Genomic DNA, 16,078 nt, shown 5'->3' on the forward strand with positions numbered 1-16,078 from the left:
AGTGGCTTGGGAGTGGACATGGCCTATGTGGGACCAGTGAGGGCCCTCCCCTGGCATCTTTGGCTGTGGATAACCAGGAAGTTTAGACACAGTCTCTCCAGTGGCTAAACCACAGAGTTGTAGCTGGGCAAATTTTCTGTCATCTGGAGAAATTTGGCTTTAATGAAGAAAGAAGGATGGTGCCATCATATAAAGAGAACTGGGGTCAAAACGGGCAGGTGGCTTCCTGCTCAGTGTCAGAGGCTCTGGTTCCAGGTCCACCTAAAGCCCAGCTCTGGCTCTACCCTGCTGGCTGCTCTTTGAGCCCCTCGCAAACAGGATTTCCCTGTTCACCTTCCTTTGCATCTTTGATGTCGACTTTTGACATCTGGGATGGAGATCTTCTGGCAGGTTGGTTTTCTGGGGGCGTTGGAAGCTCATGGAAGATCTTAGAAGGAATGGAGTTTGGCAGCACTCCCTCTTTCCAACTGATGTTTAACTCTCATGCACTCCATTTTTAATGAATTGTGAAATTATAGGCACAATCTGAATGACAAGGACTGAGGCAATTAATGCAGATAATTTGGGCAAATTAGGTTTCTTTCATCAGAAATGCCTGCCTTGAGCAGAACCACCAAAAGATGGATCTCTTCCCTGCTCCCACCCAAACTCTGGGCCCCACCTCTTCCTTTTGTCTCCTTTAGGAGTTTACTTGGCATTTCTCATGTTTCCCACCAAATCACCCCTCATAGCAGAGGAGAATAAAGGTGTGCCTCCTTCTTCCCACTTCAATCTTGCCAGGGTTTTGAGGGCAAGCATTGGTCCCTTAAACTTAGGATATAAGTTAACTCTCCAGATTCTCTCAAATACTCTTTGAGTTAAGCCAACCCTTATTAAATCCAAGATGGCAGGATGGTTGCTGTAAGTCTCACACTGCTTCCCCAGTACCCGGTGCTCAGCATACAGTAGACACTCAGTGAACGGTTAGGAATAGAATGAATGTATATTATTATCCCTATTTTATAGATTAGGAAACTAAAGCACAGATAAATTAAATGATCTGACCAGTAACATAGCTAGCAAGTGGCAGAGCTGGGTCCAAAGCTTTCCGTCTTCAGATTCCTTGTCCAGGGCTCATTCTAAGGCCTCCCAGTCATTAAGGAGAACACAGAGACCTCAGAAGGTCTCCAGGGCAGAAGCAGAACCATAAATGCTGATCTTTCCTCATGGCCCCACAATGGACCTAAATGCCCAGCAGTGCTTGCCAGAGTTGTCAGCTCCTAAAGCTAAGTGTTAACGCGTCAGAACTAAAGGCAGTTTCAGTCGTGAGCTAAAACGCATGTTATTTTTGAACCTGCCTTTTTGGAAAGCTGTACAAGAGTTTAGGTGACAAAAGATGGAAAGGGCTATGTGTGTTTGATAAAATATTCACTGTAAAGACTCATGTGCAACCGTGCAACCCAGAACAGCACTTTTGTATCTGTTCTTGGCACACAGTGCATGCTTCTGTTTGTGTGCTCCCTGTGTGTGGTCACGGATTCCCCAAAGACTTGAAAAGGTCTTATGTGGCTCATTGGTTCTGAGAAAGGGTCAAATTGGGCAGTGGGCTGGTCTCTGGGGTATATTTGGGACGTATAGTGTCTAAGAGAATCTTGGTCTTTATGCATATTTACATACCTCTGAAACCATTGCTGAAACAAAGCTCTGTTTCTATTATTCAATATTTTGTATGATTTGTTATCTTCCAGAGCAGCACCGTCTTATAGAACTTTCTGTGATGATGGAAATGTTCTCTCTCTGTACTGTCCAGTGTGGTAGCGGCTAGCTCCATGTGGCTACTGAGCATTTGAAATGTGACTTGTGCGATTGAGGAACTGGTGTTCTATTTCTTTTGAATTTGAATTAATTTAAATTTAAATAGTTACATGTGGCTAGTAGCTAACATATTGGGCAGTGCAGCTATATATTTTTTAAAAATCAGTCACTTTCTGATTCCTGGCAAGAATTGGCTCATTAGTTTTAGGCGTTTTACTAAATTCATCATAAACTTAGAAAATACCTGTAACCTGTGAGAAATAAATCTACCAGGCGTAAATAGACCCAGTGTGTAGCAGCTCTCCTCAAAGAAGTGGTGGGGAAATCTCCTTTACCTGGGCCACAGTAACCTCTGTCAGCCTTCCTCCCTCACTCCAGCCTCTCCCCCAGGACCTTGAATTAATTAAAACCAAATTAAGTCCTTGTGGCCTTGCCCTCGGTTTGGGCAAGGCCACAAGTGCTTTCTCACTGTCTTTTGGAAGTCCTTGAATGTCTCTTCATTTCACACTGAGTCAGATTTAGAGTCAGATTTCACACTGAGTCAGATTTAGAGACCTCTGTCACCCTGCCCTGGACCACCTTACTCTCTTCATCCCCCTTAACTTGCTGCCTTGCTTAATTAGATTCAGACAAAATAACCTCTGACCCACCCTTCTCCCGTGCATCCAGCGTGGCGGGGAGCACTGCAGTTCCTACTGACCTGCCAGGGAGAGCCTGCCCTGCCCCCTCTCCCGTGTCACACAGCTTCACTCTTAGGAAATCCAACCCATACCCATCTCCCCTAACGGGTCTCATCCTAATACATGTACTATAAAAAGCAAATATGTGCTCCAGCATGTACATAGATTGTTATATTTGTACCATCACCGGCAGCATGGTGATAACTTTAATTTTGAAGGTAGCGTCACAGAAATGCGTCCTAGATTTTGAGTGATTAGCTCAATGTCATGTTATTTTTAATCAAAGTAATTCATTAAATATAAACCACAGATGATATAGTTTACAGTGACTTGAGACTTTTTTTTTTGAGTTGAGACTTTTTATACAACTAAATTAAAAAAAAACAGATAAAAGGAATCTTTGTCACTTCATGATCCCTGATTTTTGATTAGGAAAATCTAGTTACCATGGAATTAATTCTCACTTATTATAGAGCGATTGAATGAAGTCTTGCATTGATTGAACATGCCATCTTTAATTTCAGGTACCTAACCCAGCAATGATTATTCCTTTAAGTTATTGAAATTCTTAAGAGCAGGGGAGATGAGAAGAAGGTGGGTGAGCGTGTATTTTAATTTAAACTGATATCCGACACTGGCCATCTTGGTAAAAATTGTATTATATAAAGCAAGAAGAGTGATATCGTTGAAGGAGCATCAGAGTCACATCTGGACTTTGCCTTTGAGGAGCTCCGTGAAGTTTGGCCAGTCCAGAACCCTCGTTGAGCCTGTTTCCTCTTCTGCAAGGTGTTCTTTTGACTAAGACAAAGCATGTGAAAGTTCTCAGTGGGAGAGCTGTATGATGTTGGCCGTTGTTATTTTAACTAATCCAGTTATTAGAGACGGTCTGTGGGCAGGCACGTGACTGCCTGTGGGGAACTCCGTAACTACGGCAACCTGGCTGTTCATGATTTTGTTTTTCCATATTGGCTTGACCCCATGATTATGAAGAAGACTTTAGTGTGGCTTGAAGTAATCAAGCCACAGATGATGAGGCCCTGAAGCAAAGCAATCTTAAAGGTGTGGAGAGTGGGAAGGGATTCCAGACACACTGAGAGCTGAATCTGGCAAGATGTGGCAAGTGGATGTTGAGGGTTAGAAAAAGGGAAGAGCTGAGGAAGACTCCGTGACTCCAGTTTGAGAGATGAGGATACTGCTGGCCATGTGGATCTAGACCTCAGGAAAGTCAGGGGTGGTCCAAACTTGGGAATCATTTATATGAGTATAGTTAAGACCATGCATAGAGGAAGTCACCAAGGGATGAGTAGAGTGAGGAGATCTGATGAAGACCAACCAGTGCTCTCAGTTTTGATGGTGCATGGGAGGTCCTCAGTGGAGACTTGTGAATAAGCAAATGAATAGATGAATGAATGGGAAACAAACAAAGTTCAGCTGCCTATGCAGTCAAATGACTGTAAGAAAAGAGAAGATGAAGTGCCTGTATTAGGATATGGGAGAGAACCAGAATCATCAGCGCCCCTAGGGTCTAGCCAGATATCCATCTTTATACTACCTAAGTGCTGTTCTTCTGGTTAAAAAGAACTACTCACCCTTTCTGGTAAACAATTTGGCACCCTGTCCCAAGCCTTTTGAAAAGTTGATATCCTTTGACCCAGTAATTCCACTTCCAGGAATCCACCCGAAGGAAATAATCAGGAGCTGCAGACAAAGATTTATCTACAAAGATGTTTCATCTTCCTGGGACATGAATTTCCCTGGAAAGCTTGAGATGGGGAGCATTTAGCTTTTGCATCTTTTTAAGGGTTTTGATACTATACAGTTCTATTGTGCAGGATAAAAATTTGCATTGATGGTTAAGTTAAAAGATGAGCATTCAAAGAAAGTCTGTGCTTTGCCATGAGACTTCTGTTCTCCACTGCTCTTAGAGTTCTTTGGTGGCAAGATTGGGGATGTGCTCAGTCTACAGGGTGAAGTTGGAATCTATGTTGGCCAGGTATCCGAGGATGTCCATGAACTGGCCCTTTGTGCTTTCCACCCCAGCCTCATTTCTAAGCACTCCTGGCTTCTTGTGTCATGTTCCAGAAATATTTCTGGATGATTCTTTAACATACCAGGTCATTGTACCCCATCAAGCCTTTGCACAAGATAATCCTTCCTTCCCTTCTGTGGATTGCCCTTCTCTGCTTCCTTCATCTGCTTGGTGAGCTCCTATTCATCCTGCAAACCTTCTTCAGATTTGGTCCCCAAATAGGCTTTTTGTCTAGCACACTATTTTTGGAAAAAAATGAATTTGAATGCTTTAAGGTGGGGCTTGTACACTCCAGTTCTGCTACATTCCTTGCTTCTTCCTATTATATTTCACTATTTCATTTGTTACTGCCCTGACCTTCCTGAGCCACAATTTCTAGGTAGAAGTAATCACTTTCTTCACTGTCATTTCTTGTACTGCATTTAGCACCCTTATGAGAATTTTTAAGACATTCATTTTTTTCTATTCTAAAAGAAATGTGCATGCTTATTAGACAAACTTTGAACAATTACACACAAATAGGGAAAAAAATCACTCATAGCCCCACTCACCTCAGTGCTGTTTTCACTTTGGTGAATGTTTCCATGCATAGTTCTATAGTTTAATTTTGTGTGTATATCACATAGTTGTCATAATATTGAGTCTAGAAAGTTTAGAACCTTGATTTTTAATATAACATCACAGTGTAAGCATTATTTCATATTATTCTAATTATTTCAAAAATGTCTTTCTAATATTTGACTGAATCTTCTTGAGGATCAGGACTCCTACTTTGCATCCCTACAACCCTAAGTACAATGCTTGTCTAGGCTGATATAGGGACTTCATAAATGTTTGTAGGATTCTAGAGCTGAGAAATTAGTCTCCAGTCCTCCCTTCAAGGAGTGCATTCTGGGAGCGAAGATGTACATATACATCATTCTTTCATTTCATTATTCATTCATTCAACAGATATTTCTTGAGCAGACATCGTTTCAACACCAGGAACACAGCAGTGAAAAAACGTCCCTGCCCTCATGAAATTTATGTTCTAGAGCAATGAGCCCCAAACTTTAGGATACACTGGAATCACCTAGAGTCTTGTTAAAGCACAGGGTGCTGGGCCCCACCCCCAGAATTTGAAATTCTGCAGGTCTGGGGTAGGGCCTGACCAGGCGATACTGCTGCTGCTGACCCTACTTTGAGAACTGCTGGCTTAGGGGACAGGTTTACAGTACAGGAAAGAGTGTGGTGGTCCAGTTTGTTATGGGAGAAGGGCACAAGTCTGAGTCATGATAAGCTTCTCTTGTTCTTCAAACTCCCAGTGAAGAAGCAGAGAGCTGGGATAATGTCCAGAGTCCCCACTTTCTCACTCTGGCTGACACCTGGCAGTCTCTACAGGGCCACTGAAGCCCGGGACTGCTAAGGAGGGGAGATGAGAGCAAAAATGATGGTCCCCAGGTGCCTTCTCTGTGCCTAGTCCTCTGGTGCGCTTTCCATATGGAATGTCTGATCCTTGGAATACCTGCAAGGAAAGTATGATTTCCCCCATTTTATAGATGAGAAAACGAAGGCACAGAAAGCTTACGGAACCCACTCTTGTCCACCCAGCCAGTGAGTGGCAGATGTGCGGCTCCAGGTGTGATTTTCTGCCTTCAAACCCCATAGTCGAGACTGGCCTAGACCTGAGCCCTCGGTGGAACCAGTTTCTAAAAATGATTTAACAGTCATAGCTGTTTCCTCTGCGGTGAGACAGATGGTAGCAGGGGCTGGTGCAAGCCCAGAGCTTAAGTGTGCCTATTCCTCAAGCACACCAGCAAATTGAGAGACCTGGACTTGTGGTTTAGTAAGGAGAAAGCCACAGTGGAGTTTAATGGGCTCAGTAGCTGAAACAGAAATCAGCAGTTTTAGGGGAAATCATTCTTTGTCCTTCCTGTGGCACTATATTTGGAAATTATTATTATTTTCTCAAATGTAGACATTTGTGGAAGTTAAGTTTTTCTAGTGTGTTGAGAATTTGCATAATGTATTTAAAACTAAGCATCTGAAGCATGGTTGACAGGCAGCATGCTTTCACAGTTAAGACCAGAGAAAAGCCATCTCACTCCACTGCAGTGGGAACTGGAGAAGTTGGTACTAAAGGTGGCCTACTTCCCAGACTCTGACACGTCTTAGAATGCTGTCATCTTTTGCAGTAGGTCATATCTGCCCTATTACTTGGATTATTTCATGTTGGCTCCATCCACAAGAGCCTTTGCAAAGCCTAAACTACTCTAGTATAATGCCTTCACCTTCTGTCAAGGGTTAGCACTATGACTGGCATAAGAAAAAGCTCTCCTCATTTTCTGTAAAGCTGACGAAGACACGGTTTGCTCCATATCTTTTTAAGATTTATACAACAAATCCCTCCGTTCATTTCTAGCAAATACGCTTCTCCTGTTGACCTGCCATGTTTCCACTTTTCATTTGAAGATGGTAAACTCCATTGTACTTCTCTTTTTGCCTTTGTTGCCAGGAAGCTCAGACCTATGCTTTGTATGTAATAATTTCCCTTAACTTTGATATGATTCTCTCCCCACCCTTGTTATTGATTCTTTTTTTTTTTTTTTACCATTTCTTTCACAACTTTTGTTACCTGTACCTCCTTTTAGAAATTTTCCAAAATAATTTCTAAAAATAGGTGGCTATCACAGATTCATGAGTAAAAAGTATAATTAACACTTTTAACTTGTGAAGAGTGAATTGAGCCAACCGTGAGCATATGTGGGGACACGTACACATCCATGGATATGTGTGTACTTGATGCCTTGAGCTGTGTCCACTTGGTCTTATGGCTAAGAAAATGACCTTTGGCCTGAGCCTGACCTGGCTTTGAACCTTGGCCCCTTGCTGCTTTATGACCTGAATGTCTCGGCCCCAGTGTCCTGAACTGAAATGGAGAAAATGATACTGTGCAGGGTCATTGAAGGATTAAACAAAACTACTTTTGTAAAGTGTTGTCTGGTACAAATAGATCTGTGTATAGGTGGCAATTACTATTAAATTTGAACATGTGTTTTGTCTTTCACTAATGAGATTTATAGAAAACCAGACTGCACATTTGTGACTGCTCTAGATCCTAGTTCCTAGGATGTGCAGTGTGGAACTCAACCTTCTGCTTCAAGTTAGGGTGGTTCATTCAAGAAGGCTTCCAAAGCTCACTTCTCCTTTAGGGAGAATAGCTCCACGGTGTGAACGCTTACTAATTCTCAAATGGCAGTAGATGGTCCCTGCACATGCCTCAAGTTTTTCTGAGGTCATCCACTCAGGGGGTTGTGACGAAGACTTAGCTCTGAGGTCTCCATCCCTCTTATTTATTTGTAAAGTGACTTGAGCATCCTTGCTTGGAAAGTCCCCTAAAATTCATCTTCCAGTTTTGCCTGGCTTTTGCTCAATTTTATTAGGCTATTACTTTCGATCTGCCTTCCAACTTATTACTCTATTACATCATTTGCCTGGGGGCTACTGTTTTAGAGAGGGGAAGAGTTCAAGTGCCTCAGTGCATCGCAGAGAGACAAGCCCTCCGTCTTCGTATGTAGGGCAGTGAGAAGGAACCTAAATTTGAACATATGTTGCATGACTTGGAGTTTCGGGAGTTTGCCAGAGTAAAAGCTGCGTGCTGGGCTTGGTGTTTGGGCTCCTTTAGGGTAATTTAGGATTGAGAGCACCATGTGGTGGGTGGAAGGTCCTTCAGACAGATCCCCCCCCTTGCAGGAGCGTGCACAGAAGCTCACCTACGTGGTGGTTTTCCCCACCTCTGCCCTCCTTTACCAAAGCAGGGTTTAAAAGAGGAAGTTCTCCGGGTCATAAAATGCCATCTGGTTGTTAGTATGCGGTTATATAGATGTACAGTGTTTATACAGTAGCTCGATTGGCAGGAAGTAGGTGATTCATCAGAAAAAGGGGGGAAAAGCTCCTATCAAAATGAACTTCCCCTTTCAAACTCTCTTTGTTCCAGCTCATCTTTTTAGAACCTATTTCTAGCCTCTTAAAAAAAGGTATCGAATAGGGACTAACAGTGTTTCAAAGAGAGGTGAACCCAACCCCTCACAGCCAAATTTGCGTTATTTTTCTATCAGACACTGTGGTTCAAACTACACGACACAGGCGCTCTCACCCCAGGCACGCGGGGGTGCGGCGCGGACGCTGCCCCATAGACGTGGGCCCTGCCCTTGTAGACGCGGAGCCCCTGCCCCCTGGATACTTTTCCTGTACAAACTGAACTATCCTCAGCGGCCTCACCTGAGGGGCCCTGGCGGGTGTACATGTCCACCCTTTGCTGGAACATCCCCTTGACTCTCCCTTCTGTCTGCCGCCCAGGTGCAGGAGGCGGCGCTCCGGGGCCTGCAGTTCGTGGGTGTCGTCCCGCAGTACCACCCCCCAGGGAAGCCCGGCGCCGGGGCGCGCGGCCAGGCGGCCCCCACCACGCAGAGCCCGGGGGTGCCGGCGGGGCCCGACGAGAGCCCGAGCGGGGAGATGCCCGTGGCCAAGCCACCCAGTCCACAGTCGAGAGAGGGGGACGGAGGAGTCTCAGCCCAGAGCTGGAGGACGACCCTGGGCAGCCCGGACGGGAAGCCGTCGGAAGCGCAGCCGGAGGCCCTCGTCGGAAGTGAGTCTGCCTGCCAGCGCGGGAACTTGGTTTTTAGGTTTTAGTTCTTTAATGCAATGTTATTCATAAATATAATATGTTCGCATACCATATCATCATCCTAAGTGCACAGTCAGTGGTTCGCAGTATCATATAGCTGTGCATTCATCATCACAAACGATTTTTGAGCATTTTCATTACCCCCAAAATTAAAATAAGAATAAAAATTTAAAAAGTAAGTAGAACACCCAAAAAATCCCATACCCGTCAGCCCCTCTATTATTTGTTTATTTATTTTACTCATCTGTCCATACACCGGCTAAGGGGAGTGTCATTCGCAAGGTTTCCGCAACCACACGGTCACACCTGAAGCACTTTATTTCTACAATCATCTTCAAGAATCAAGGCTGTTGGATTACAGTTCACCAGCTTCAGGTATTTCCCTCCTGTCACTCCAATACACTAAAAACTGAAGAGGATGTCTAAATAGTGCATAAGAATAACCTCCAGAATGACCTCTGGACTCTGTTTAAAATCTCTCAGCCACTGAAACTTGATTTTGTTTCATTTTTGTTTCATTTCCCAGGCACTGGAACTTTTGACCCATATTAAAGATAGGCTAACCATTTTTCCATACTTCCCGTGGCTTCTTAGCAAAAAAGAAATGGAATTAAAGTGTCGAGACAGCAGTCGGTCTAACAGGAGAAACTTTCTTACACAGACACCCAACCGTTTGCTTTCTGAGGTTGTGCCTATTTGAAGTAGATTCTAGAACAGGGGTTAGGTTATCCCCCTCGCTGCTGCATTGCCCTTGAATTGCCCTGCTCTAACAGGAAGTGTAAAAGCGCTAGGCACCAGTGCAGAAGCCCCTTTCAGCCAGCTCATTTTGAATGAGCTTGGCCATGCCCCCTTGCACCTGTCTCCCTCACCTGTGCTGTGTAACACGCTCCTAGCCTAACCGTAGCTGCTGAGACCCTCTGTGTATCGGGAACGAAGTTTCTATGCCTTTCCCCATATTTCCGTTTCACTTGTTTCTTCTGGAATGCTAGAGTCCGTCCATTTCCTGAGAGCCAGGAAATTGTTTAATACTGTGTGGCCTTTTCTAGCTCTGGAAGGAGAGCCAGGTTCGAGACTGACCCTAGGAGACCCCCAGGCCTCAGGAGACCTTTCTGTTCAGGCCATTCCAGATGCCTCCCTGTTAATGTCATTATTATTATTTATTTACTAATGAAATTAGCCTCATACAAATGATGAGGAACAGTTTATTCTTTGAGTATAGGAAAGAAGGTGAAATACTTTCTTTTGTTACTATCAGTGCTCACTGAGAAGAAAATTGCGGGGTGGTTAATTGTGGGGCTTTCTGCAAAGTTGATTTCAAGGGAGAGGTTGGAGCTGCCTCCCTTCTGGGATATATTAGAACGATTGTTTAATCAAGGCCTTGATCCTTAAATAGTACTGAAATAGAGCTCTTCAGTTTTCTGATTTTCCACACTGAGGTGGACTTCTGCCCCCCTCACAGAATAGCTAAGAGCTCATTCAGACCCTGAGTGTACCTCCCATCAGATGGCCAACTCTTATTCCAGAAACTTCCATCTTCTCCTTGCTGTTTGGCTGGATGTGTGCTCTTTGGATCCTGAGAAGGAGGACAGGCCTCCTTGGAGCTCTCCTCCACAATCCAGGGCTTTGAGGGGTGAGAGCTCAGGCCAGGCAGAGGCCCCAGGAGAGAAAGGGGTAGGACTGTGGGGAGGCAAGGTAGTCCAGCGGTTAAGAAGCCAGACTCAGTTTACCTTGCATTCTGGGAGGCATAGGTGCCCCACCCCCACTCCCCCAATCTCACCAGATGGGCAGCTGTCTACTTACTGTCCACCATGAGGACAATCCCTTACCTCTCTGCTCAGGAGGTCACAGTCTTGGAAATTTAGGCAGCGCCCTGTTATCCTTTATGGAGCTGTGAGCCTTTGAACTTTTACGTCAGCTAATAAACACAAATGGTTACTACAGGGCAAGGCCCTGGCGGGCGATGGGCAGACAGAAGTCAGGGTGGTAACATCTGCCAGCAGGGTTCTGAGTCCTAACGTGTGTCATCTTAATTTCTCACAGCGGCTCTGTAAAGGAAGGTGCTGTTGTTACACCCATTTCACAGATAGGGAAAGTCGCTTCCCCTGTCCCCATACGGTTACATTTTCATCTCATAGCTGGAGCGTCCATCCTTCCTGAAGGCTTGATATCCAGGGACCCTGTCTCCCCCGGTCATGCCCTTTCCTGACCCCAGCTTCTCTCCTAATCTGTGTCCTGGGAAGCCCTTCCCTGGGGAGTTCTCTCACACGCACCGCCCCCCTACCCACCCCCCAATGTCCCCTCCCCGCTGCTTGCTCAGCTTTCAGCTTGCCTTTCTCTCAGGGCCCCCTAAGGAGGTTGAAGTGTTTTTACTCCTCTTTCTGCCAGGTGGGTTTAAATAGGCAATCACAGCAAGACAATTAAAAAAAAAATCCAGAGGGAAATTTCCTCCTTCCCCCTCCTTCTCCTCATTTAATTTATTTCCTTTATAGGAGGCCTAGGGGAGCAGGAGTCTACTCCGTGACTGCTCAGACAGGGTTTCCAGCAAATTCTCCCCACCCAGAAACAGGGCAGCGTGTTGCCCCCTCCCCAGCCCTGTGGGTTTGGGAAGAGTTGCCCTGCCCAGCAGCTCTGCCCTCCGTGCCCCTGCGGGTGCCAGGGAAGGCTCACTTCGTGTTTCTCTTCCTGTTCATTGACTTTTATTTCCTCATCCCCGGGGAGTTTCCTGTTTGTTTGAGGGCCGTGCTATGCAGGGGGGGTCACCTGAGCTCCTGCAGGGCCAGCCCCTGCCTCTCCCCAGGATGCCCCTCTCCTCTTTCAGTTGCCCCTGTCTTATCGCTGCCGACATGCTCTTGTCCTTGCCCCGACCCCAGCACCTCAGTCCGCAGGAATGTGAACCGGCCCTTGTGTTGCATTTCCCGGTGCATTTCTGTCCCCAGGAAACCTGTTTTGTTCCTTTGGAGCAGATGGGCCGGTGCACGTCGGGAAGGCGTGTCCCGTGCCAGCCACCCATCGCTCCTCCCTTGGCCATCAGGCTTTTCTGTCGTGTCCTTCCCTCAGCATCTCTGTTGCTACAACTTCCATCAGAGAAACAAGGAGTTCAGACAGGTTCACGCGAATTCTAGTTGTTCATATTGTCACCAAAATTGCAGTGAAAAGCCTTCTGAGACCGCCCTTCCCACTCGCTCACAGTACTTGGCAATGCCAGCCGGAGACCTTAGCCGGTGCTCTCAGTTGTAGTTCTCAGTGAGGGGATTTTATTTGGTACACAACCTCGGCAGCCAGCTCACTGTGAAAACCTAAAACTCAGGGGGGATGGAAGAGAGAAAAGATGCCCCACTGCACCCCTCCCAAATCTGGCTTTTCAGTTTCTGGCGTTTCTGATGTGTGGCCTCCTTCCCTAGCTCTGCTGCTCCCTTCCCCACGCCCCCCTGCTCCCAGGATCCTCCTACCCCAGGGTTTGAGCCCTTCTCACATCTGCCACCTGCCACTGTCTCTCCGGCTTTTCACTCAGCCCATTAACACACGGCTTTTGAACTCCCCACCTGTGGTCACCAGCTCCCGCTTTCTGTGTCCCGATGAGATTAGCCTCTTGTTAGAGTTGGGAAGCTGCCCAGGTTTGGGGTTTGAAAGACTCTTGGCTCTGCCACTTACCAGCCTGTGATTTCTGGGGGGTCTACTTAAGGCTTCTGGGCATGGAACCGATGCAGCCCCCTCCCAGGGAGGTTGCGAGAGTTGCATGAAATGATGAAGGTGAAAGGCCCTTGTGCATATGGGTGGCTGCTGTCAGCCTTGCAACTGGATCCCTGCAGCACTGGCAGTGTTTCCTACACCTCTGCCTCACCCTGGCCCTGAGTTTCCCTGCTCTTACTACCCAGGCCTGACTGAGGCCTGAAGCAGCCTTCCTCTAGATTCTAGAACCCCACCCCAGTGCCCACAGCCCTGCCCTCTCAATGCAAACCTTTCGTTTTATCTCCCCCTGCCACATGACCTCAGTGGACCTTATTCCACACCCAGCCCAGCTGCCCTGCCAAGTCTCACTCCTACTTGTTCCTTCCAAGCTACCTCACTCGCTTCTTCCTTCTCCCAGATCCAACCGTGGAGCCCCACGCTTTAAGCCTGACTCTGAACCTTCTCCTCCCTCTAGATCTTCTTGGACACCAGGACCCACCCAACCCTTCTTTCAAAGAAAAGGCACACCTACTAGTCATGGCTCTGAGGCCAGCCTGCACCCACTGTGGGTTTCCATTGCCTGCGTAAGTCCCTACTCCTGGCATGGACCTCAGAGCTGGACATCTGCCCCCTTCCTCCACATACCAAGTAGCTTAGCAAGACCAGCGTGAGCAGACGTGACTCTTGCTCTCCCTCTCTCTCTTTGCCTGGGTTAGCACACCCAGTCCACCCAAAACCTCAGAGCTCTCTTTCTCCTCTGTCATCCTCCACTTGTCTGGCTTAGGCCAATTTGGCAGACATATATGTAGTACCTGCCATAATAAGGGGGCTTGACAGGAGACTAGGGTTCCACATGAAATGAGGCAAGGCCCCCAGTCGGGGGAAATTGAAACACAATGAGACAGATCTAGAAATAAATGCAAGACGACAAGACAGTCTTGAGGCTCCTTGGGTGCTCTAACAGTCCAGTTCTCTAGCCCTCCTCAGAATATTCTCAGAAACATTGCCTGCCCCCCTCCTTTGGGACTTTCTGTCCTGAATCTGAAAACATTTTTCCAACTGGGGTCACAGTAGGGTCACAGAGCAGCTGAGCAAATTTTACAAACTTGGGGCTTCTTTTTGGAGTCTCCGGTGCCTGCTCATGTGAGGATGTGTGTTGGAGAATCAGAATATCCAAACATCAAAGGGCATCGTTTTGGACAGTTTCTCTTGGCTGGTTTCCATGTGAGTAGAGAGAAGATTATGGCCAAGGAGGCAGAGAAAGTTTACTAAAGGGTTATGAGACCAGATTTCTCTCAATATTTCATGGCTACAAATATTTTTGAGATTCTTAATTCCAACAGCATTTCCTTTTCCTTCCTGAAAAATTTATTTCTGTCTCTGGCTTCAGGCTTTCACCCTGGGGAGGATCTAGATGGGAAAACTGGCTGTGCTGTCCTCACTGTCTCCAGTATCTGACAGTCTCCCCTCCATCCCACCCCAAGCAGTCTCATTTCTCCTTTTGGCCTTCCCCTTTTTTTGTTTCATTACGTATTTGGGAAAGTTGTGCTTTTGTCTTGCCATGTGAGCAGGGGTTCCTTCTGTGTGATGAAGTATCATGTGCTTTTTAACTTTTGTCATTTCCAAATTCCCCACTCACTTCTCCCATGCAAATGCTGTGATTTTTTTTAATTTTTTTGCATTTGTGCTTGACCGTAGCAGACTGTGGTGGTTGGTGCTCTGCCCACCTCAGGGTCCCTGGCGGGCAGCTCTGGCCATGCCAGCAGCTTCCTCAGCTTCTCTGCTTACAGGTATTCTCTGGAATGGGCTCACATAGGCCAGATGTCCCAGGGAATTAATGTCCCAGGAGTCAGCCCATGAGAGGTGGAGCTGTTGAGGAAATGCCCCAGCTTCCTTGCCCCTTGGTGGGACAATTTGATGCATGTTCTCCACTGTCTCTCAGAGCCCCAGTTGCCCAGAACAGCAGCCTGTTCCTTAATGCACCTTTCATTGGCTTTCGTCTCTTCCCTGTTTTATTTCCTGATTCCCTCGCTCTGTTTCCTGGGATCCCTTCTTAAATAAACAACTTGCACCCAAATCTGCTTTTGAAAAATGAAGTCATTGCCTCACTAAAGCAGTGTTTACTCTTTTGCCCTTAGTAGCCGCAGCTTTTAGAACCCCAGCACCCGAGACTGCAACATACCTAGTCTTCTAGTTTGTGTCCTGTTTCCCCCGCCCCTCAGTCCATGGTTCGACTCCTATCTATTACAAACCTTTCTCTGCATCGCTCCGTTCCTAAATTTTGTGTTTCAAAACCACCAGGTGGTCTAGTGAATGCCTTCTGCACACACCGAGACCTCTTTGCTTCTCGTGAAAGCATTTACTGGCTGGAGAAGTCTTCCTAAGTCAGGCAGGTGTACTGAGAAAGGCAGGTTGGAGTGAGGAAGGGTAGGGTTGGAATTTAAAATCCAGGTGGCCACTTGCCAAGATGAGTTCCTTCCTTTCCCAGTTGATTCCATTAGATGGATAGCTTGATTGCGCCCCTCTTAAATTCTTCCTGGTGACAAAAAGTTCATGATCTGGCATTGATCCCCAGAGCCTATTCAGCTGGTGTTTGCTCAGCTGGGGCTGTGAAAAGACTTCCTTTATCCCAGGTACCTGTGTGAGATAATTTCAGATGGAATGTGGATGGACATACTTGGTGTCAAGGTGTCTCACTATTACCTCCTATTTATAACAAGGGATAGCAGTTTCCCTCTATGGTCTTGATGTAGTTTCCTTTTTAAATGCATTTATTTAAATAAAAGAAATAGAGTCCATTTTTAAAAATAATAGTCACTCAGTAGTACCTGCATACTAGAAAAATAGTGAGATACTGAAATTTGGGACCCCAGAACACGGCCATAGGTTTGAGGTCTTGTGCAGCGAGCACGTATGTGCTCTGTCCTTTTTGCTAATGTCATCCGTTGTTTACAACCTTTAAGTTTTTTTCTTGGAAAGAAGGGTGGGGACTTTCTTATTATTCAAACAGGTATTTTTGGAAACCAAAGCATATTCTTCACTAGCCTATGTAAGCAAAGCTTTTCAAGTTAGGTCAACTCTGATTGCTTGACTAAATGAGTAACACAAAAATAGACCTACAGACTTAGATTGAAATTCCAGGTATTTGCTCCCGGAGGCTGATCCTGCTAGCTCATGCCCGGCGGCACGTACATCAAGCGTGCAACAGCGGCCGGGTGGTGGGAATTATTGATTTCTAAA

At 46.2% G+C, this 16,078-nt stretch overlaps 1 protein-coding gene across 2 annotated transcripts in view; it reads left to right on the top strand.

Moving 5' to 3' along the window:
* Positions 1–16,078, top strand: part of RFTN1 (raftlin, lipid raft linker 1) — a 255,311-nt gene that overhangs the window by 184,866 nt on the left and 54,367 nt on the right. For both annotated transcript variants that reach the window (XM_077130048.1, XM_077130049.1), the window contains exon 5: positions 8,842–9,130. In XM_077130048.1, the coding sequence (XP_076986163.1) occupies positions 8,842–9,130 (289 nt within the window). The remainder of the gene's footprint in view (positions 1–8,841; positions 9,131–16,078) is intronic.

Source organism: Tamandua tetradactyla, chromosome 15, assembly GCF_023851605.1.
Source record: "Tamandua tetradactyla isolate mTamTet1 chromosome 15, mTamTet1.pri, whole genome shotgun sequence".
Taxonomy (NCBI): Eukaryota; Metazoa; Chordata; class Mammalia; order Pilosa; family Myrmecophagidae; genus Tamandua; species Tamandua tetradactyla.